Source organism: Tachyglossus aculeatus, chromosome 18, assembly GCF_015852505.1.
Source record: "Tachyglossus aculeatus isolate mTacAcu1 chromosome 18, mTacAcu1.pri, whole genome shotgun sequence".
NCBI classification, from domain to species: Eukaryota; Metazoa; Chordata; class Mammalia; order Monotremata; family Tachyglossidae; genus Tachyglossus; species Tachyglossus aculeatus.
This window is the reverse complement of record NC_052083.1, coordinates 33,404,972-33,428,016: the sequence shown is the minus strand read 5'-3', so window position 1 is coordinate 33,428,016 and position 23,045 is coordinate 33,404,972. Positions and strand designations below refer to the sequence as shown.

The following is a 23,045-nucleotide window of genomic DNA, read 5'->3' as shown; positions in this document are numbered from 1 at the left end:
AAAAATCAAGCTGCTTATGCATGATACTGTCTTACCTTTCTAAAATTTACCTGGTAATATATTCCTAGGGGACACTCACAGAGGGGAAAGTTCAGCAGCCTTTACTTATCGGATCCACACATCAGATAGAATATTCATTCAATCATATTTTGAGTGCTTACTGTGTGCAGAGTACCATACTAGGCCCTTGAGAGAGTACAATATATCAATAAACAGACACATTCCCTGCCCACAGTGAGCTTATATCCACACATAAAAGAAATAAACAAACAGTGGTGGCTGGTGAGATGGGATGATTAAGAGGGTAAGGAGAGTAATTTTCAATTAACTAGCCACAGGCAATGAGAACTGAATCTATACAGTGTATGGGAAGAGAGTTACCCTTTAAAAACATGGCGATGTCCTGAAAAGCAAAATGTTACAATATATGCATTATTCAAGAAAAGACTAGTTCAGGAAATTTGAATTCAGAATTTTCATAAGAAACTTCAATATGATCCTTGGAACCTATTTTATCTAACGGTGGAATGGCATAAAGTAAATAAATAATCCATTCCATTAAAGGCAGGCCATTATGCACCACTGGCCATCTTAACCCTTGACTCAATGTGCTTAATTGCTTGTACTCCTCAGACAGTACTGGGGCCTAAAGATGTGATACATTATCACACCTTCATGTCCATCAATATGCTTCTGAGGCCCAGTACTCATTTACATATGCACACTCTCTTGAGAAAAGTCTCCTACTACTGAAAGAGTACTTTAAATTTGCTCTCCCCCCAGCACATACATTCATAAACATTTCCACTTTCTCTTTCAACTATTCCAGTTCCCTCCCATCCACCAAGAGCTCTGCCTTGCAATATTGAAATCAGTTTTGACTCGGGGATTTTCTTTTCAAGGCCTCCAGGAGATCAGCCTGTCAAGGCATCACTCTTCACCCTAACTCCATCATAGGATCGTCCTGCCCATGTTCTCTAAGGTCCTCAATCAGCTCCTTCCCTCCTATCTATCTCTCCTCATTCCTTGCCTCTTCCAACCCAGCCCACACATTTTACTCTTCTACTGCCAACCTACTCACTGTGCCTTGATCTCGCCTCTCTCTCGCTGTCAACCCCTTATTTATGCCATCCCTCCTGCCAGACCACCTCTCTCTGTACCTTCAAAGCCCCATGAAAATCCCATCTCCTTCAAGAAGCTTTACTTCCCTGAGTAATCTCATCTTCCAACCCTATTCTCCTTCCTTTCTGCAAAGCCTGTGCTTTTGGGTCCAAATCCCTTAAGCACTTTGATACTCACTCCCCCACCCTCATCACACATAAGCACACATCCTTAAAATCAGTAGCTTCCTCTATCTGTATAAGTGGTTAGTAAGTGCTCTGCACATAGTAAGCACACGACTGATGGATATCTAATTTATTGTAATGTCGGTCTCCCTGACTAGACTGTAAGCTCCTAGGGGGATGGAATTGTGTCTACCAACTCAATTGTTCTCTCCCAAGTGCTTAGTAAAGTGCCTTGCACACATTAAGTGCTCAATTAACACCAATGATTGATTGATTTAAATCTCTTTAAGTATAAATAATACACCCAAGTGAATAAAATATTCTCTCTCTCTCTCTGAACTATAGCATGTGAATCAATTTGAGCTCACTGTCTTTCCCATGGAGCGCTACCACAGGTGCCAACTTTTTGTTTTGACTGCAGGAACAGAAAAGGGTTAAAGATTTTAGTGGAGAGGAAGTGGAACAGAATTTGGGAGCTGCTAAAGGGTCATGAAAGCCTGATTTGGCGTCTCTTAAGCTCTCAGGTCTCGGGTCCGGAGAAGAGTGAGGTTGTGGGCTTCTTCCAAACAGCCATGAGTGAAAGCAATGGAGTCACTCTCACAGCAGGAAGCCTGAAGGGGGATCTGCTCCAACTGACCTATGGAATTATTGCTTCCGTCCCTCTACATTCACGGATTCCCCTACAAAATGGCCGGGATGCTGTGAGACCTGGAAAGTGAGCACGCGCTGAACATTCTTGGGTCTGGATGCCTGAGCCCAAGCATTTGAAGTGAGCAGCACCGTTACATTTTTGGACCAAGGAAACAAAGGAGTTGGAGTAAAGGAAGACTACCCAGACAACAGATATGTCGATTCAACAAAAGACACCTCACAATTGTGGCTTGCAAAGAATTTTGCTATGGCCAAAACTTTTCCAAATTCGGCTAATAATGAAAGGTGATATTGTTGCAGGTCTCTAGATGAATAAAAACTTGAGGCACTTATAAAATAAAATGTTCAATAATAGCACTCATATTTTGATTATTAGTCAGTGATTGATTTTGTTTATGGCATTTGTTAAGCATTTGCTATATATTCATTTATTCAATTGTATTTATTGGGTGCTTACTGTGTGCAGAGCACTGTACTAAGCACTTGGGAAGTACAAATTGGCAACACATAGAGACGGTTCCTACCCAACAACGGGCTCACAGTCAAGCCCTGGGGTAGATACAAGCTAATCCCACGTCCCACATGGGGCTCACACTCTTAATCCCTATTTTATAGATGACATAACAGGCACAGAGAAGTTAAGTGCCTTACCCTTAGTCACACAGCACACAAGTTGCAGAGCCAGGATTAGAACCCAAGTCCTCTGACTCCGAGGATCAGGGTCTATCCATTAGGCCATGCTCCTTCTCACTTGAAATTCCTTTGACAGCAGGGACCGTGTCAACTAACTCTGTTGTATTTACCAAAAGCTTAGTAAAGTGCTTGGCACACAGTAGGTAGTAGACAAGCAACGTAGCTCAATGGAAAGAACACGGGCTCTGGAGTCAGAGGTCATGGGTTCAAATCCCAGCTCTGCCACTTGTCAGCTGTGTGACTTTGGGCAAGTCACTTCACTTCTCTGCGCCTCAGTTACCTCATCCGTAAAATGGGGATGAAGACTGTGAGCCCCACATAGGACAACCTGATCACCTTGTAACCTCCCCAGTACTTAGAACAGGGCTTTGCACAAAGTAAGCGCTTAATAAACGCCATTATTATTACTTAATAAACACTCATAACTGATTGCTATCTGACATGCTTGTCACTGCATTATAATTACTGTATTAAATAAAATGCTTGAGAATCACTGGGTGACAAATGCTTGAGTTACTTCATTAGAAAGGTTTTGCTAATTTTAAAGGATTGACACTTTACACCACATCAACTTAAGAAATTTTGAATTGTTTTTCTAAAGTAGAACGTAGATAATACCTCAAAACTTGCAGTTGTATGTGCCATAGTTCTCTAGAACCGGACCTGGAATATACTACATACTCTAAAATACCACATCCTCTAAAGTACCACAATATATGATTATTAGTAAGTGATTCATGCAATTTTCTGGTTTACAACCAACATTTATACCCAAAAACCACTTTTGTCACCTACCCAATGGCAGTCATTAAGCCAGAATTTTTTAAAAAAGGAAAAAAAAAAAAACAAAACCCTCAGCTTCTGAGTGAAAGAACTAGCAGGTATACTACTGAACACAGTTCATGCTTATCTCAAAGTTTCCAATTGAGTTATCATTCATTAGAGATAAGTCTAAGTATCCAAAGTGTCCCTTTCAAAGTCCCAATCATTTGAAGGTTACCTCCTGCTAAAATTGCTCCAAATTGGTCTTAAACACTAGCAAGTATGATGCCATTCTCAAACCACAGATGGTTTTAGAAGTGAACAAATGGCACGGAAAAGACCAAAGATATGCTAGAAAACATTTGCAAAGCCTTGTCCCGTGTCTTCTTTGCCTGTTACTTTCTCCTTTTTTCTTTCAACATTCCATATCTTCCTTACAACTTATAGTTTTTAATTATAAAAGGACACTACTAAAAGGATTTTCTGAAAATCAAACTGCCTCCAAATCCTTATATGATCGCTGATGACTAGTAAAAGCTGGGGCTTTCGCAAATTTGCTCAATTTCACTGGTTTCCACAAACAAGAGAAGCAGCGTGGCTCAGTGGAAAAAGCCTGGGCTTTGGAGTCAGACGTCATGGGTTCAAATCCTGGCTCTGCCACTTGTCAGCTGTGTGACTTTGGGCAAGTCACTTAACTTCTCTGTGCTTCAGTTACCTCATCTGTAAAATGGGGATTAAGACGGTGAGCCGCACGTGGGACAACCTGATCACCTTGTAACCTCCCCAGCGCTTAGAACAGTGCTTTGCACATAGTAAGCGCTTAATAAATGCCATTAAAAAAAAACAACTGAGGAAATCATATCTTGAAGCTCCGTCTACACTGTAAGCTCATAATGGGCAGGGAACCTGTCTGCTAATATTGTTGGATTGTTCTCTCCCAAGCGCTTAGTGCAGTGCTCTGCACATTGTAAGTACTCAAATACTATTGATTGATTGGAAGTCTTAAGGCCAATCAAATTAATGTTATTTTAGTAAGGGATGGTATGAGGCGATTCCATTCTGCATGTCACTTTTTCAAAAGGCCCAGGTAACATAAAATAAGAACAAGAACGCCAAATGAAGGAATTCCAATGTTTGGTTAAATATTGGAACAACCCTGCCATATTATTACTTTTATACCTTAATGCCTTGCAATTCCTGACTGAGCTCAAAACACAGAAGCAGAAGGATCGCTAATCAGCTAGACTAAATGAAGACTCCACCAACTCTACCCCAGGATTACTTCTGGACCGATGCCTTATTCAATTCCTTTACGAAGATGGCAGACCCTGGACTAGGTTGGGTAAACTCATGGGTTTGCTGGAGCTAATCTAAACAAACCACCTTGAATTGGAGCTGTTTTAAATGGGGCTAAAGTGAGTATTACAGGGCAATAGGCTCTATGATCGCCATTTAACATTTAATACCATGAATCATAATGCTTGTTATAACCATGTTTATTGTTGTACTCTCCCAAGTGCTTAGTACTGTGCTCTGCAGACAGTAAGCACTCAATAAAGGCAAGTGAACCACTGATAATGCCATCACAGGCTGTTGCTCAACTACAACTAAAGAATTTAAACTCTTTATTAAAGACACTGTTCCAGCCTGTAATATGTGAAAAAAAAAATACTGCCGGCCATACAATCTAAATTAAAAACCAAAATACAGCCCAGTGGCAAGATCATGAAATCATACTTATAATAATAATAATGATGGCATTTGTTAAGCACTTACTATGTTTATTGGTACGTTTATTACTCTATTTTACTTGTACCTATTTACTACTCTATTTTATTAATGATTTGCATATAGCTAAATTCTATTTATTCTTAAGGTTTTGACACCTGTCTACGTGTTTTGTTTTGTTGTCTGTCTCCCCCTTCTAGACTGTGAGCCCGTTGTTGGGTAGGGACCGCCTCAATATGTTGCCGATTTGTACTTCCCAAGCGCTTAGTACAGTGCTTTGCACACATTAAGCACTCAATAAATATGACAATGAATGAATGAATGTGCCAAGCACTGTTCTAAGCACTGGGGGGGATACAAGGTAATCGGGTCGTCCCACATGGGGTTCACAGTCTTTATCCCCATTTTACAGATGAGGTAACAGGCACAGAGAAGTGAAGTGACTTGTCCAAAGTCACACAGCTGACAAGTGGCAGAGGTGGGATTAAATCCCATGACCTCTGACTCAAGCCCATGCTCTTTCCACTGAGCCACACTGCTTCTCGTGGCTTCATTGCTTCATCGCTTATGAGAAACGGCTTTGTTGATTTCATCAAAAAATTCACACATTTCTACACTTTGAGAAAACAAACGCCAAACAGCAATGTAAGCCCTTCCCTCAAGGTACTTTCTGTTAATTTCAACATTCCTGTTAATTTGCTCCTAAACACAAACTAGATTTCTCCTTCCTATCCAGTTTCCTAATCCAGGATTAAATTACTGCTGGGATGCATTAATGCCATAGAACAAAAATACCATTTCTAACCTCGGAAATGTTTTCCAAAGTCTTTCAGAAAAGCTGCTTCATCATAAAAGTGTTTTTTTTAATCTTAGAAATTCTCAAAATATTGATCATTAACAGAAAACAGCTCAATAGTTCTGTTATGCCGGAACATCAAATTCATCAACAGTGGGATTCTGAGATCATGTTGTGAATCAATAGTCCCCATAAGAGTTCGTGACCTTATTATTGTGGGATTGATCTTGAATAGGACTCCTTGAAACTGTCTTCCTAATCTAGTACCTCATTAAACTGCTACTAGAATACTGAATGTATTCACAATGCAATCCACTTATTTCAAATGACCAGATGTCTCTATGTGTTTGCCCATTCACTACTAAATTTCAGATGATATTAATATTTTTAGCCAGCAATATACTACATATTAAAGATGTCACAGAGATACTCTTCATATCTAATTTTTTTAAACACCAATTCCATTACCAACACTGGACTCTATTTCTTCATTAAAACCTAGATGTCCTCTAATAGAATACTGATCACACTTTGAGGGGATACATATGTCAATAAATGCATGGAGCTCAACTGATACCCTAGTCTGCTAATCACTAATGTGAGGAGCATCAAGACAATATAGAGAATGAATGTGTGCGCGAGTGTGTCAGTGTGTGTAAGTGTCGGGGAGACGTGTGACGAAAGATGGATAAACCTTCAAACACGAGAATGCGGATGGAGGTGAGGTACATTTCAAAGAAACATCCACACTGTGTGCTCGACATCTCTGAAAAACCAGAAGCTAACCCACCAGTCCCTTGAAAACTCATCCCCCAATGACTTTTTTCCTTTGTTATTTTAACCCTTCTGGTCTCGGGCCTTAGGGACAAGAGACGGTCAACGGAGCTGAAAAAAAAAAAATCACATAAGACCTATCTGCAGCTATTCAAAATTTGCTTTTTGTTTTTACTTTCATGGGCATTCCAAATTATGCCTAGCAGATTTCCACCATCCTCTAATAGATACTCATGTAACGTAACACATTATTGACCTATGGAAAGAATGTATTTCATCTAAAAAGAGTCAGTTATTATATTGTATTCATGAACATATGTAGGCCACTTTCTGGATCAATTCTTAGGAAAGCTATGATTAAAACGAATGGTCCCATCCACTTTACCCCCAGGTTTGATCAAAAATTATTAATCTCCCTTAGCAATGAAGTACCAGAGATAACATTCATCCATTGCCATTTATAATAAGACTACGTCTATTTTCAACATCCGCATCATATATGGAATTAGCTGCATAAGGTCTTCCTCTGGGGTAGATGAGGGTCAACAGAAATATACAAAAGAAATGTTCAAGAACTGAATTGCCACTTTTACCTTGAATTTAGCACACAATAATGTGTATATACTGAGACTTCAGACTCCATGATGGTATTTCAGTACAGTGGAGTGGAAATTACATTAAGCTGATGAACATAGTGTTTTGAAATAGCCAGCCAAGTGTTGGCTTGCATGGAAAATGTCCTCCCCCCCCACCCCTCAGGATCTCACTGTGTGCCCACACCCTTGGGTATCTTTTTACTCCCTTTCCCTTCTTCCCACCACCATTGCCCTGGACCACTAGACCACTCTCCTGAAAGCTGCGTTCACTGAGGCAGTTTGGGCTCCTGAAAACTCAATCACTTTAACCTCAATCAGACCATTCAAACCAGACCCTTTGTTTCTAAGTAAAGTTCTTTTATCTCCGTTGAAACACTGCAGAATGAATGGTTCAAAGATCGGCTCACATTTATCATACTTTTGAAAGAAAGCCTTATTTCTATCTCATCCAATGAAGTAGATCGTTGAGCATTCATATTTCCAAAAAGGAAGGAGCAGATTTTTATTGGCACCTTCAGCCATTATCTAAAGGACAGACAAAAGAGGCACTGCTAATTAAATTCACCTGCAAGAAATAATACCATCAGGAAACAATCTGCAGTCATGCAGGATAACCTGACACTTATCATTTCTAATTCCTAATTTCTGCATGCCACAAAAAGGTATTAGTTTCAGAATGAATATCTTTATTGAATTCACAAATGCATAAGCGATCCAGTGCAGTAGTATATCTTACTGAAATATGGTCTTAATTTTGTTCTTATAAAACCTTCACGAAGGTCATTAACAATCAGGGAGGTAACTGCTTCCAGCATAAAAATGAATCATCAAATTAAGGAAGAAATCAGAGTTTCCGTTATCCACAAACAATATTACGAAGAATCTTCCACTTGTAAATCTCTCCCAGCCAAATAAGCCCATTATGCCATTCAAAGCCAAACTATAAACAAGAGTTTGCTCATAAAAATCAAGTTAATGCTCCGCTACCGTGCTCAGAAATAATTTCCCCCGGCCTGCTATGAATCCAAATGCATACTGATTCCCCAGGCAATGCTGGAAGAAACACATATGAGTTGCCTAAAGTTTCACATCCCAACAAGTGACAAAGAAGCATCACTGCTCACCGAGTTGCTCCCGAATTAATGCTGGAAGAATGAAATAAAATCCGGCTAAGCTGTGCCAAATAGAGAGAGAAAGAGAGAGCCCACATCCTGGAGATCAGAGTGAGCCACGGAAGCGAGGGCCTACCTGAGACAAGTGAGACTGTGTCTTTCTCCCACGAGACGACAGTGATGTATGCCTCCACGGAGGAGGGGATAATGCACTTGAAGACCGCTACATTGCCTCTCACGGTTTTCTGGTCCTCCACACGGACTGTATAGGGTTCCCGTAAGACTAAAAATGGAAGAACACTGGTCTCAGTAAAACTCAGGTTAGACTCCACTTTTACCATAAAATAAGCACAATATTATGTTGCCAGTCAGGTGAGAATGAGAGTGGTGAGCCCCATCCTTCCTTCCTCTCCCCCTCGTCCCCCTCATCTTACATCTTTCCCTTCCCCACAGCACCTGTATATATGTATATATGTTTGTACATATTTATTACTCTATTTTGCTTGTACCTATCTGTTCTATTTATTTTATTTTGTTAGTATGTTTGGTTTTGTTCTCTGTCTCCCCCTTCTAGACTGTGAGCCCACTGATGGATAGGGACTGTTTCTATATGTTGCCAGCTTGTACTTCCCAAGCGCTTAGTACAGTGCTCTGCACACAGTAAGCGCTCAATAAATACGATTGATGATGATGATGATGATCCTCCCACCTATCCAAGTACAAATATGGTCTTTCTCAAGCTTGAGAAGGGAAGGGGGAGGCGGGGAAGAGGAGGATTGTGGATTTAAAAAAAAAAAAAAACACACCTGCTGCACCGTAAGAACTCTGGGCATCATCTGCCACTCGCCTGTTCTGAATTTGGGCCAGTCACTTGACTTATGTGTGCCTCAGTTCCTCATCTGTAAAATGGGAATTCAATATCTGCTCTCCCTTCTATTTTTACCGTGAGCCCCATATAGCATAAAGTAATCACTCTAACACTACAACAATTAGTAGTAGCAGTATTGTCATCATCTGTGTTCAGACACTGCCTTGGGCTAGCCCCAACTGTATTCGGCTCCATTTTGGGATAGAGGCACATCAAGCTTGACAGAAGACAATGAGAACAAAATAATCAGGGAGCTCAGAAATCAGCTGGGAAGCTTTCCCAGTTCACATATCACAGATGATTAAGAGAAATACTAAAGGAGGATGAATAATTTCTCCCTTTGCAAGCAACACTAAATTGATCACAATAATAGAGTCATGCACATAACAATGAGCTGCTTATTTTTAAACATCATAGAAGATTAGAGAAAACCAGGAGAGGAGAAGTCAGGGCTTCTGAATAATTAGAAAAATGTTGTCAGTAAGGAAAAAAAAAAGTTAGGGTCAGGGAGAGTATCTTGAATGCTGGTAAAGTTTTGGGAGTCTACCCTGAAGAAGGGGGACTGCAAGAAGACAGAAATACACAAACTGTGAAACTTATTCAGAATAGTGAAAATGTTTATTACTGAAATATTTGAGTGGAAGTACATAGTAATTAGCACTATTGCTTACTGCAATTGTTGGTACGTCCCAATTACTCAAGAACCTCAAGATAACGTGCATATTTTAAGACATTTTGTGAAAACACTGCACAAATCACAATGATGCTCAACTTTATAGGTGGAACAGCTTTCCTAAAACATATCAGTATTACAAGTCCGTCAGAGCATTTATCAGTGATGACGAGACTATGCAGAAAAGTGAGATGAGAGGCTGTGAATGCCTAAGTGTAGAAGTGGTCAGATCATAGTTTGGAGAATGTGACCTCTGGAGTTGCAAAAATTGACACCACCTTTTTCCAGTTGCAGCAATGCCATACTCATGGGGACAGACTACAGGACTGACTCAGAAAGAAGACGGAAGGGGCTGAGAAATGGCAGGGGGACCACAAAGTGTTTAAGTTCAAGATAATGCATCCAGGAAAAATTATCCCAATTATAACTATGTGAGGATGGACTCGGAGCTGTCAAACCCAGGAAAGAAATTCCAGTCATCGCTGACTCTACTTTTAAAGCATCGGTCCAATAGGAGACAGAACTCTAGGATGGACAGACCCACTAATGGCATTGCTTATACCCTAAGTTATCACAAACCATTACTTTGACGGTCAGATTTATAGTAAATAAAGATCAAATTATTAAAGACATACTGCACGAGGAAATCTCACACCCTTAGGCTTCCCACTCTCACCACAATCCAATAAATGCAAAGCAAGTAAATTCACTTCAGGTTACAATACAAAAGCTAACTCAATATTGGCTACAGTCAATAGTATCTACTGTACTGAGCACTTACCGTGTGCAGAGCACTGTATTGAGTACTTACAAGCAAGCTCACTTCACTCCTCTAAAGCCAACCTCTCAATGAACCTCAGTCTCATCTATATCACTGTCGACCCCTCACCCACACCCTCTCTGTGGCGGGGAACGTCCCCCTCCATATCTGAAAGACCACCAATTCCCCACCTTCCAAACTGTATAATGCCAATTCTCCTCCAAGAGGCCTTCCCTGACTAAACTCTCACTTCTCCTCTTCCCTCTCTTCTCCATCGACTTCTGACCTTGCACTTGGATTTGTAACCTTTATTCACCCCACCCTCAACCTGTCTCCCTCTCTACATGGTAAAGTCCTTATGGGTAGGGAATATGTCCCCCATCAACATTCAATACCAGTTCGTTCACTGATTACAAACTGAAGAACGGAATGGAAAACTGCTCTTTTACACCTGACCCAGGAATAGCCACGATTGAAAGGTCATCAAATCCCGGCCGATACACCAGGAATTCTGCTTGGTATACTTAAATAACACCTGGTTCCCCTAAGCAAAAAAATATACCCGGAAAATGCCGAGAAGATAAATCCAAACACTAGTCTGGTAGAGAGAAACAAATCCCCTGACTGAATCCATTGTAAAATAAACAAAAGAGGGGTCCCAAATCTGTTAAACTTGAAGCTGGCACTTACTTTCAACTGACTTCAATTCATCTAGCGAATGTTCCATTTCGTCTGCACCATCTGAATTAGCCCAACTCGTATTAACCTACACCACACCTTCCTTTCCAAATTCACTTCCCCTTGGCAGCTCTCCCTATCACTGGGCTAAAATGAAACAAACACCTGTCACAAGTAAACAATAATCAGAGCATTTGTTAATTATTATTCTTACTATGGGTATGTTAAGCACCAATGTGTCAAGTAGAGTTTTAGGGCTGGGATAGATACATTCTAACCAGGTAGGACACAGTCCTTGCCCCATAAATCAGGAGGGGGAATAAGCTATCTAAATCCCCACTTTACAGATGAGAAAACTGAGACACAGTGAAGTTAAGTGACTTGCCCAGGGTCACACAAGAGGCAAGTGACAGAGCTGGGATTACAATCCAAGTCTTCTGAGTCCCCAGTAAGCGATCTTTCAATTAGGCTATGCTGCTTCTCCATTCCATTCCCCAAAAACCCAGATTCCCACAAAACTGAAAAGGAACAGAAAAGACAGCGGCAAAATTATTCATTTTTCCTTTAAGCCTACCACCTTGATTTCACAAATGTCCGACTCCCCTGGGTCAGCACTTATTTGGTTCCTCTAAAATAAATAAATAAAAGGAATCAAACTATTACAAAATTGTTAAGTAAAAAGATTAAATAGCCTCAAAACAGAACCAACAGCAGTTATGCATTTTTGTCAAGACAATTATAAATGATAAAAGTTGAAATCCTAAATATAAAAAAATTAAAGGGAATTAACCACCTTAAAAATTCCCTTACTATAATGACAAATGAGAAAACAAAATTTCCACGTAGCCTGCTGATGTGGAAGGATCACCCTTTTTTTTGTTGTTTACCACTGGGCACATGGTAAATTGTTATAATCCCATTTGAAGGGAAAGGACTGCCTAATTCAGGGTCTGGCACCAGTGCACCCCAAGGGCAAGCAAATAACTTCTACTATGAAAACTGTGCAGGAAAAAGAATAACTGAACATACTTCTCTTCCAAATAAAAAGCAGGCAGTTACAGCCCTCTTCCTCCTCTACTTCCTCTCTCTCCTCCCCTTCCCATTTTCCAAGGTCTGGTGACTGCAGATTTTGTTGGGTAAAGAATAATAATCTTTGTGATATTCATTAAGCACTTTCTATGTGCAAAGCACTATGCTAAGCACAGGGCATTCCATCATTTTTCCTTCAAATGTATTTATTGAGAGCTTACTGTGTGCACAGCACTGTACTAACCGCTTGGGAAAGCAGGCAGTTACAGCCCTCTTCCTCCTCTTCTTCCTCTCTCTCCTCCCCTTCCCATCATCAATCGTATTTATTGAGCGCTTACTATGTGCAGAGCACTGTACTAAACGCTTGGGAAGTACAAATTGGCAACATATAGAGACAGTCCCTACCCAACAGTGGGCTCACAGTCTAATTTTCCAAGGTCTGGTGATTGCAGATTTTGTTGGGTAAAGAATAATAATCTTTGTGATATTCATTAAGCACTTTCTATGTACCAAGCACTATGCTAAGCACAGAGCATTCCATCATTGTTCCTTCAAATGTATTTATTGAGCGCTTACTGTGTGCACAGCACTGTACTAACCACTTGGGAGAGTACAATATGACAATAAACAGACACATTCCCTGCCCACAGCGATCTTATAGTTTAGAGGGGGAGACCTTGGGCAAGTCACAACTTCTCTGAGAATCAGAAACAATTTGGCTGGATCAAAAATAGTCCTTGAGCCAGCGATGGGATCAGAGTCAAGTGGGAGGGAAGACAAGTATTTAATCCCCATTGTACGTGCGAGGAAACTGAGGCACAAAAAATTAAGTGGCTTGCTGATGGTCACACCACAGGGAATGACAGAGCTGGGATTAGATTGAATCCAGGCTGACACCTAGTCCTATCATCATCATCATCAATCGTATTTATTGAGCGCTTACTATGTGCAGAGCACTGTACTAAGCGCTTGGGAAGTACAAATTGGCAACATATAGAGACAGTCCCTACCCAACAGTGGGCTCACAGTCGAAAAGTCCTATGCTCTTTCCAAAAAGAAAGGCCAGTTCCAGACTTACCCAGAACCACCCAGAAGCAGTTCTGGGTAAGTCTGGTGGTGGGCTTTCTCTTTTTTTGGAGGATGACGAACTTCTTCCCCTTCCCTTTCATCCCCACCCCCAAATTAGGAAGTCTACAGTCCTGCTGCCTTCAGTGTTTGGTCGCATCATTACAGAGAAAGTGGTGAATTTTTCAACAAAGCTTCAAAAGGATCGATATGGTTTTCATTTTCAAATGAGTTGATAAGGTCAACAGAGCAAACCAAAACTCACTGGCAAAGAAGATTCCAATTCACTCCTCCAGGCAAGTTGCTCGACACTATATTTGTCTCCAACCTTTCTTTTCTTCTAACCACTGAAATAATTAGGTTCATGGAGGACTCTGAATGGCCATCTCTCCCTGAACCACCCCAAGCCAGCCTGAGTTACTTGTTAGAGACGGTTCTGTCATTTCTTCCACCAAGCCCTTTGTCACTCAAGGCTGCATCGTTAAAGACCAGGCTGCCACGGTATGTCCGTGAAGGAAAAGCACAAATGTCAGTCAGGATGGCAGGGAGAAACTGAAGGTTATTTAAAACATCTTGCCTGGAGTTGGAGTAATGGGAACATTGCTCAGGGTTATAGGAGAGTCAGTGTCTAAATATTTCAATATATTTTTGTTTGTAGCTTATGCGTTTTGAGATTTGTGTCCACTGTTGCATATAAAGAGAAAAGAAACAAGGCTAGAGGAATCAATTAAGCCAGCAGAACTGCTTGCCTAAGAGAGAGGTAGCATACAAAGGAGGAGAGGGCGGACCATGGGTTTAAGATCAATCTTTCAGGTGCGGAGGATTGGCACCTTGGCTGGGGGCAAAGTGATGGTGCCTCTTCACCAGCCAGTGGCTAAAGAGTATATGTGATGGATGCCAGGTAGTACCATTCATTCATTCAATCGTATTTATTGAGCGCTTACTATGTGCAGAGCACTGTACTAAGTGCTTGGGAAGTACAAGTTGGCAACATATAGAGACAGTCCCTACCCAACAGCGGGCTCCCAATCTAGAATGGGAGCAGCTGTGCTGGGGTGCTTGGACCGGAGAGATTCAGCAGAGCTGCTCTGCCCAAAAAGAGCAGCATGGGAGCAGTGTGGCCTAGTGGAAAGAGCACAGGCCTGGGAGTCTGATGACCTGGTTTCTAATCCCAGCTCTGCCAGCTGTCTGTTATGTGACCCTGGGCAAGTCATTTAACTCCTCAGTGTCTCATTTTCCTCATCTGTAAAATGGGGATTCCTGTTTTCCCTCCTACTTAGTCTGTGATTCCCATTTGGGACAGGGACTGTTTCTGACCTGATTGACTTGTGCCTTCTCCAGCACCTAGAATAGTGCTTCACACATAGTAAGCATTTAACAAATACCTTAATGATGATAAAGCACTCAATAATTACTACTGACTAGATAAATTAAGATTTACCCCTCACACTCCAGGGGTGGGGGGGTGGGGGAGGAAGAGGTGTCTCTCTTTTCTCTCTCTCTCTTCCCAGATCCCAGAATCTCCATCATCAATGCCTTCCTGAAATCCTCCTCCTTCCAGAAGACATTCCCCCATTATCAATGGTATTTATTGAGTGCTTACTGTGTGCCGACCACTGAACTAAGCACTTGGGAGGATGTAATATAAGAGCTGCCCAAGATCACTGGAACACTGCTCTACAATCGAGTGATCGCCATCAGACTTCCATTCATTCGTATTTATTGAGCGCTTACTGTGTGCAGAGCACTGTACTAAGCCCTTGGGAAGAACAAGTCGGCCACCACAAAATGTAATGCCTGACCTAATGACCTCGTGTTCCAGGCATAGGCCTACTGGATACAGGCCTACTCCTCCAGGCCTAAAGGGCTGGAAGTCAGGAGAACCTGGGTCCTAATCCCGGTTCTGCCACTTGTCTGCTGTGTGACCTTCGGCAAGTCACAACTTCTCTATGCCTCAGTTACCTCACCTGCAAAATGAGGGTTAAATCTGTGAGCCCCATGTACAACAGGGACTGTGTCCAAATTGATTAGCTTATATCTACCTCAGTGCTTAGAACAGGGCCTGGAACATAAGCAGCACTTAAATACTGTAAAAACACACACACACACACACACACACACACAGCATCACATCTATCTGTCTGTTATGCAAGAAGATTGTATGTGGCCACTCCCCTCCACATCCAGTGTGCTGACAATAATAGGGTCATTGGCCTCTCCCGCTTTACCACCGGCAATGACCGAGTCTTCACATGCACCGTCGGCCCCCCAAAACTCAGAATTAAACAAACTTCAAGGTCCGATGAACTCACCAGCCTTAATGTGGACATCCTGACTTCTGATTTTCCCTGAAGGATTTTCAGCTGTGCAATAGTAAGTGTTATCATGGATTAAGGTACTAAAGCTTGAAGGAGGGAAGGGGAAAATTTGGAGAGTGCCATTGGGGTGGACGTGGCGGATCCCTGGGACATCGTAGATCTCCTCGCCCGTTGCTAGGTACCATCTGAGTGTCGCAGGAGGGATCCCTGCTGCGGGGCAGGGCACCAGTGTCCCCGTGGTGCTGGCAAACACTACCTCTTGCAGAGATGCATTGACAAAGTACAGGCTGGAGTGTAGCTCCTCACTGAAAACTGCAAAAACAAAGAAGACCGAGAGAAGGGAAAGAGAAAGCACGGTTAGTTGCGACAAAAAATTTATCACTCAAGGAACAGTATTTATTGAGAGCTTGCTGTGTACAGCACACCATGTTAATTGAGACTGATTTGATGTGGCACATAAAAAGCACTTAAGTACCAGAATTATCATTCTTATCTATCATGTGTGCTTAGCTCCTCACTACGAAGTAAGTTTCTTGAGGGTTAGGATAGTTTACTTCTGCTGCTCTCATCCAAGTGCCCAGTATAGAGCTCTGTATCCCACAGGGGTGCAATAAAGCTACAATAATAATAATCATAATAATAATGACATTTATTAAGCGCTTCCTATGTGCAAAGCACTGTTCTAAGTGCTGCTCAACTGAACTAAGCTCATTTCATGAGGTGAGCCAAACAACCATTAAGCATGACCAAAAAAATGTCAAAAACTGTTTAGATATGCTCGAGATGGTCATCCATTATAGAAGTGGATCCAGAACACGAGGCCTATTTATATTTTTATTCTGATGACTTCACACCTGTCCACATGTTTTGTTTTGTTGTCTGTCTCCCCCTTCTAGACTGTGAGCCCGTTGTTGGGTAGGGACCGTCTCTATATATTGCCAACCTGTACTTCCCAAGCTCTTAGTACAGTGCTCTGCACACAGTAAGCGCTCGATAAATACGATTGAATGAATGAATATCATTTTGTCTTTTCACACTTAGAAAATGAGTGACTCAGCAGTAGATACATCAGTTCAAGAATTCCTTACCAGAGAAGTGCATCATAAAAGAAAAAAAAAAAAAAAACACCTCTGACTTCCCCGGTCACCGGGCAAAATATTACCACTAGAAACAGTGTCATCTGCAAAGCAGAGACTTTCAGGACAGCCACAGGAGGACAAGGCACAAAGTTGCCTTCTTCTAGTGGCCAAGGTCTATTCAAGAGCCTACTGGATTCCCCAATTAATAGCCATTTAAGCAAAGAACGGCCCCTCCAAAAAACGTCCATGAAAACACAAAATACAAGCAAGCACATCTCTTCACGCTCTTCCTCGTAACTCCAAAATGCTTCATTTGACCATCCCTATTTACTAGTGAAAGAGGAGTAATCGGAACAAAGATTACGGCTCGTTCAGGGTCCACTACAACTATTGGGTATATGCAAAGTTTGCTTCAGTACAATATATCCATTTTTATGGTGAAGAAAAAAAAATCCAGAGATGACCCTTTTATAGTAAAACACAATTTAGTTAATAGAAATACCAAGAAAAGGCAATTAAATGTTGCTCATTCTAATCCTACCCGTTCTTCTTTCATAAGGTCTGTGAAGGTAAGACTCGCTATGTTTAGGATAATAACTACCTTTCACATAATTCTAGAAGATCACTTCAAAACACTAGAACTCCAAATGAGAAAAATGAGAAATGCTAAAATTTCAAAACCATAAACTTCCAAAAGTCAACATCAATCTCTTCATTTAGAGTTCAATCTAATTAACACTCATGAGATCAGCATGCTAGTTTAATGCATTTGGGAATTGGAGAAAAGTTACTTGTTTAAAGACTATTTTGAATTACAGTATGTATTAATGCAGAAGAGTTTCCTACAACTTGATAGAGTGTATAAATAGAATTCTCTTGGGTTTCCCTGTAAATTGATTTCTAATTGAGGACTTCATTTAGCAAGTTACAATGCTTTGGTAAGGGAGATGAACCCAAGTAACAAAACAGGAGAGGATTAGTATTTATGCAATGCTGCATGGATCATTTCTTGAAGACCAATTCAGTCCATATCCTGTACCCGACCATCCTCAAAAACCTCCAGTGGTTGCCCACCTACCTTCCTTATTATTGCCTCTCATTGACTTTACTGACAATTAGCTTATTGATTTTTATTTTTAAAGTCAATTTTTAAATTTATTATTTTATGTCAATTATTTTTATTGACTTTAAAGCCCTCCATCAGCTCGCTCACTCTCTCCAGAAGCAGCATGGCTTAGTGGAAAGAGCACAGGCTTAAGAGAGAAAGGACTTGGGTTCTAATCTCCACTACGCCACTTGTCTGCTGTTTGACGTTGGGCAAGCCACTTAACTTCTCCATGCCTCGGTACCCTCATCTGTAAAGTGGAGATTAAGATCGGGAGACCCACATGGGATAACCTGATTACCTTGTATCTACCCCAGTGCTTAGAACAGTGCTTGGCACATAGTAAGTGCTTAACAAATACCATCATTATTATTATTATTACCTGTGCTCACCAATCAACTACTACAAACCCAACCACAAAATTCCCTCATCTAACACCAACCTACTCTCCGTACCTCTCATTTACCCCTCCGCTGGCCCCACATCCACATCCTCCCTTGGGTTTGAAACTTCCTCCCCCTTCATATCTGACAGTTCACCACTCTCCCCCAAAAGAGCTGGATAGGTCTCTCCTTTTGTTTGCTTTGAATCCACACCTTCAAATGTCAGTGTGTGTCCTCTCATCCCAAAACCGTGAGAGGTTTTAGCAAGAATTAATTGTTCACATCCTTCCAGAACTTGGAGATTTCCATCACATTCCCTCTCACTCTGAATTGCCCCTAACTAAAGTGACCTCTCTTTCAGCTCCCCATTAATCACCTTTAAAAAAAAAAATGGTAATTTCTCAAGTGCTTTGTTAAGGCCACACAGCAGACAAGTGGCAGAGACAGGATTAGAACCCAGGCCCTTTTGAATTCCAGGCCCATGCTCTTTCCACTAAGCCACAATGCTTGGTTGCCCTTCTCCATACTTCTTTCAGCTCCATTATACCCTTCTTAAGATGTGGTGACCAAAACACCACTGGCATATTCCAGCTTCGAATATACACTGGTCACAGAATGGCAGTGTCATTTTTTTATTTGTTTCATTTTCTATCCCTTGCCAGATGATGTCCTGCATCCCTTTAGTCTTTCCAGCTGCAAGTACATACTGATTTTTTTTTTAAAGTCAACAACGATTCAGAGCTTTCTTTTCTGAGCCATGAGTGACATCTCCGAGCCCACCATCATGAAGCTGTAATTTGGGTTATTTTTCCCCAGGTGCATTACCTGGCACTTACACTTACCTGCCATTTTTCAGCCCACTCACTGAGCTTTACGAGCTTCTGCCTGGAGTTTATGCCTACCTTCATGGCATTTTACCACTTAGCAGAGCTTCTAACATCTCAGACCTTGAGATTTCACTGCAGCGTCCCCCTTCCAGATCATTCACGAAGGTGTCACAAAGTTTCCTATATTTCTCTCCTGCTAAGCTTGACATGGTTTGGAAAAGTGCTCACTGCCTAATTCAGTTTCCTAGCTACCTATCCTGAACTTGGAACGACACAGCCGAATAGAAGGCAAAAACCAATTTTGAGCTGACTTCAGAAAACCTGCTGTATTTCCCAGAAATCATAAGGGAAATATTACTCACATCCAACAATCACTCTCCCCACTTTCAATCACTTTCCCACCTTCCAAGCCTTATAAAAGCACATCTCCTCCAAGAGGGATTCCCCAATTAAGTCCTCATTTTCTCTCCTCCCACTCCCTTCTGATTCACCCTTGCACTTGGATTTGCTCACTTTATTCACCTCTTCTTCAGTTCCACAGAACTTATCCATAATTTATGGATTTATATTAATGCCAATCTTCCTGCCTTGTTGTGGGCAGGGACTATGTCCACCAACTCTGTTATACTGTACAAGTTCTTCAGAGACCAAATCCCTCTCAGATCGTGATGCTCTAGTTTTGACTTTACCTTCATTTAACTTCACTGTTTAGCCAAGGTGTATTGGGGGATTTGGTCCATCACTGAATAAAGTTGAAGAATAGATCCTCACACTCATGCTGGCACTGACTGCAGTGCGATGGGCGAGCCCACTGAGGAATGCCTAAGTGGACTCTAAGGGAGCCCACCCCCGCATCACACACTTTCCAAAAAGGTTCCCTCAAAATTTTGACTTACAAATGATTCTCTCAAAATTCTGACTAACAAATTACATACATATATACTTACACAGCCCATTAACATTCCAGAACTTGGGAACATACTGGGAACATAAAATTAAGCACGGTTGCAGTTCCAAAAATTACCCTTTTTTAATCCAAATTCTATCTTTTACAAAACTTGGCTGGCCACATTCATTCTAATTTTTGATTTAGAAATCTCAAAAGTGATTTGTTTAATGAAGGCAAGTACCGCTAAATTAAACATGTCTCTTCTGTCTAATTGTGATAAAGTGATAAAGTTTTAGCAATCAGGACAGTATTGCTGACTTTGCTATTGATGCATAAGGCCGAACCAATTCAGTTCACTCTCTGAAGATGAACTGACTCGGCAATGCTAATGGTAGTGAAGACAGAAGAGTTTATGGAGCAAAGCAGGTGGTTAATAATAATAATAGCTGTGGTATTTGTTACAGGCTTACTACATACCAAACACTGTACTAAGTGCTGAGTTGATGCAGATAGTCTCAATTTTCTGTTGACTGTAATCAAAATGGTCAAATGTGGAAGTCATATATATTCCGATCACACACACTTTATATCTCAGTTTTTGTATTCCAGAAAGAATGACACCATCTCATCATATCACAACTCCAACTCAAATCACTTACTCCGTCAACCTTTATAAAATTCAAAGTCAGATGCAATCACTTCCAGAAACAAGAATTATTATTACATTAATGATAATGGTATTTGTTAAGTTCTTACTATGTGCCAAGCACTAAGTGCCAGGGTAAATACAAGATTATCAAGTGGGACACATTTCCCATAGGGGACTCACAATAATAATAACAATAATAATAATAATAATAATAATGGCATTTATTAAGCGCTTACTATGTGCAAAGCACTGTTCTAAGCGCTGCCAAGGTTACAAGGTGATCAGGTTGTCCCACGGGAGGCTCAGTCTTCATCCCCATTTTACAGATGAGGTAACTGAGGCACAGAGAAGTTACATGACTTGGCCAAAGTCACACAGCTGACAAGTGGCAGAGACATGATTAGAACCCATGACCTCTGACTCCAAAGCCCGGGTTCTTTCCACTGGGCCACCCTACTTCTCGTGGCTATTAAGGCCCTTGACAGAGTAGAACAAAGGAAAAAGACAACTGCCATAATTGGAGGCAGACAGACTTGTTCATCTAATGGATTAAGTGACTTTCCTAAATTCACACAAAGTGATGAGGGTCAGGATTTGAATCTAGGTATTTCGATTCTAAATAAATGATCACCGCACTAGAAAAATCTGTGGTTTAACAGGCAGTGCTAACTAAAATTTAGCCAACATAGGGTCTGTACTCTAGACCCAAGAAGTATGATGGGAGGCATTTAAAAAAAAAAAAAACTAAAAAAAGAACCTTAGTCACGTGTATAAAACTAACTTGATCCAAGGACATATAATTATGCAAACATCCAAGTTCTCCCTCTTCTTAACACAAATCCTCCCCCATAAACAACAGCTATTCATTAATATGCACCATCCCCAGAGGAAACTATGGAAATCACTGGAATGACTGAGAGAAAATATCTCCCAAAATATATTTGCCCAGATAATGAGCGTTATGAATATGAGTGGTCATATTATTCTTTAAGTCTTGTCCATATCCTACCATTTATAAGAATAAATCCACCACATTGTCCAACTGCATCACATATTCCACATCTTTATTTCATAATAGGCCATCCAATTGCCTAAGTAACCTTTTCATTTTCAGGTCAGCTCAAATCCATTATTAATTACATGATCTCCTCTAAATAATTACCACGGGTTGTTAATGGGTTAAAAATGACAAAATTTCTGTAAATAAATACAGAAGCATAATATAAAGGCAAATAAAAATCACGCCACGGGTTACCAAAAAGTTAATTGTCATCTTGATGCAAGCAGTGTGCCATCCTTCATTCAAGTCTTCTCCCCAGTGCTTTATCACTAAATGTCACCACAGTAAATCAGAGGCTATAAAAACCACACACAGAAAAGGGAAAATGACTTCTGGGATAAAGTACAAACGTTGAAGGTTGTCGTAGGTACGGTTTAAAAATATGAACCCACCGATGGGCTTCACAAACACTGAATATCTCCCACTTTAAGCTCAGCACACAGTGTAACGTGATATCATATGTACAATTCTGTGGCAGGCAGCCCAGAATCAACTGAAATCAAATGAGATGCAGCGTGGCTTCGTGGAAAGAGCACAGGCTTGGGAGTCAGAGGTCGTGGGCTCTAATCCCAGCTCTGCCACTTGTCACCTGTGTGACTTTGGGCAAGTCACAACTTCTCTGAGCCTGCTTCCGCATCTGTAAAATGGGATTAAGACTGTGAGCCCCACGTGGGACAACCCTGATTACCTTGTATCAACCCCAGCACTTAAAACAGTGCTTGGCACATAGTAGGCACTTAAATACCATCAGTTGTATTTGTTTAATCAATCGTACTTACTGGGAGCTTACTGTGTGCAGAGCACTTGGGAGAGTATCATCATCAACGGTATTCATTCATCAATCATCATCAATCGTATTTATTGAGCGCTTACTGTGTGCAGAGCACTGTACTAAGCGCTTGGGAAGTACAAATTGGCAACCTATAGAGACAGTCCCTACCCAACATCATCATCATCATCAATCGTATTTATTAAGCGCTTACTATGTGCAGAGCACTGTACTAAGTGCTTGGGAAGTACAAATTGGCAACATATAGAGACAGTCCCTACCCAACAGTGGGCTCACAGTCTAAAAGGGGGAGACAGAGAACAAAACCAAACATACTAACAAAATAAAATAAATAGAATAGATATGTACAAGTAAAATAGAGTAATAAATATGTACAAACATATATACATATATACAGGTGCTGTGGGGAAGGGAAGGAGGTAAGATGTGGGGGATGGAGAGGGGGACGAGAGGGAGAGGAAGGGACGAGGGGGA

At 41.1% G+C, this 23,045-nt stretch overlaps 1 protein-coding gene across 1 annotated transcript in view; it reads right to left on the bottom strand.

Annotated features, from left to right (window-relative positions):
- The window catches only part of DSCAM (DS cell adhesion molecule), a 562,874-nt gene that overhangs the window by 381,969 nt on the left and 157,860 nt on the right, over positions 1 to 23,045 (bottom strand). Inside the window, exons 2-3 of the mRNA XM_038760387.1 lie at positions 15,784 to 16,101; positions 8,535 to 8,681 (exon numbers count right to left, since the gene is read on the bottom strand). Of these exons, the coding sequence (XP_038616315.1) occupies positions 8,535 to 8,681; positions 15,784 to 16,101 (465 nt within the window). The remainder of the gene's footprint in view (positions 1 to 8,534; positions 8,682 to 15,783; positions 16,102 to 23,045) is intronic.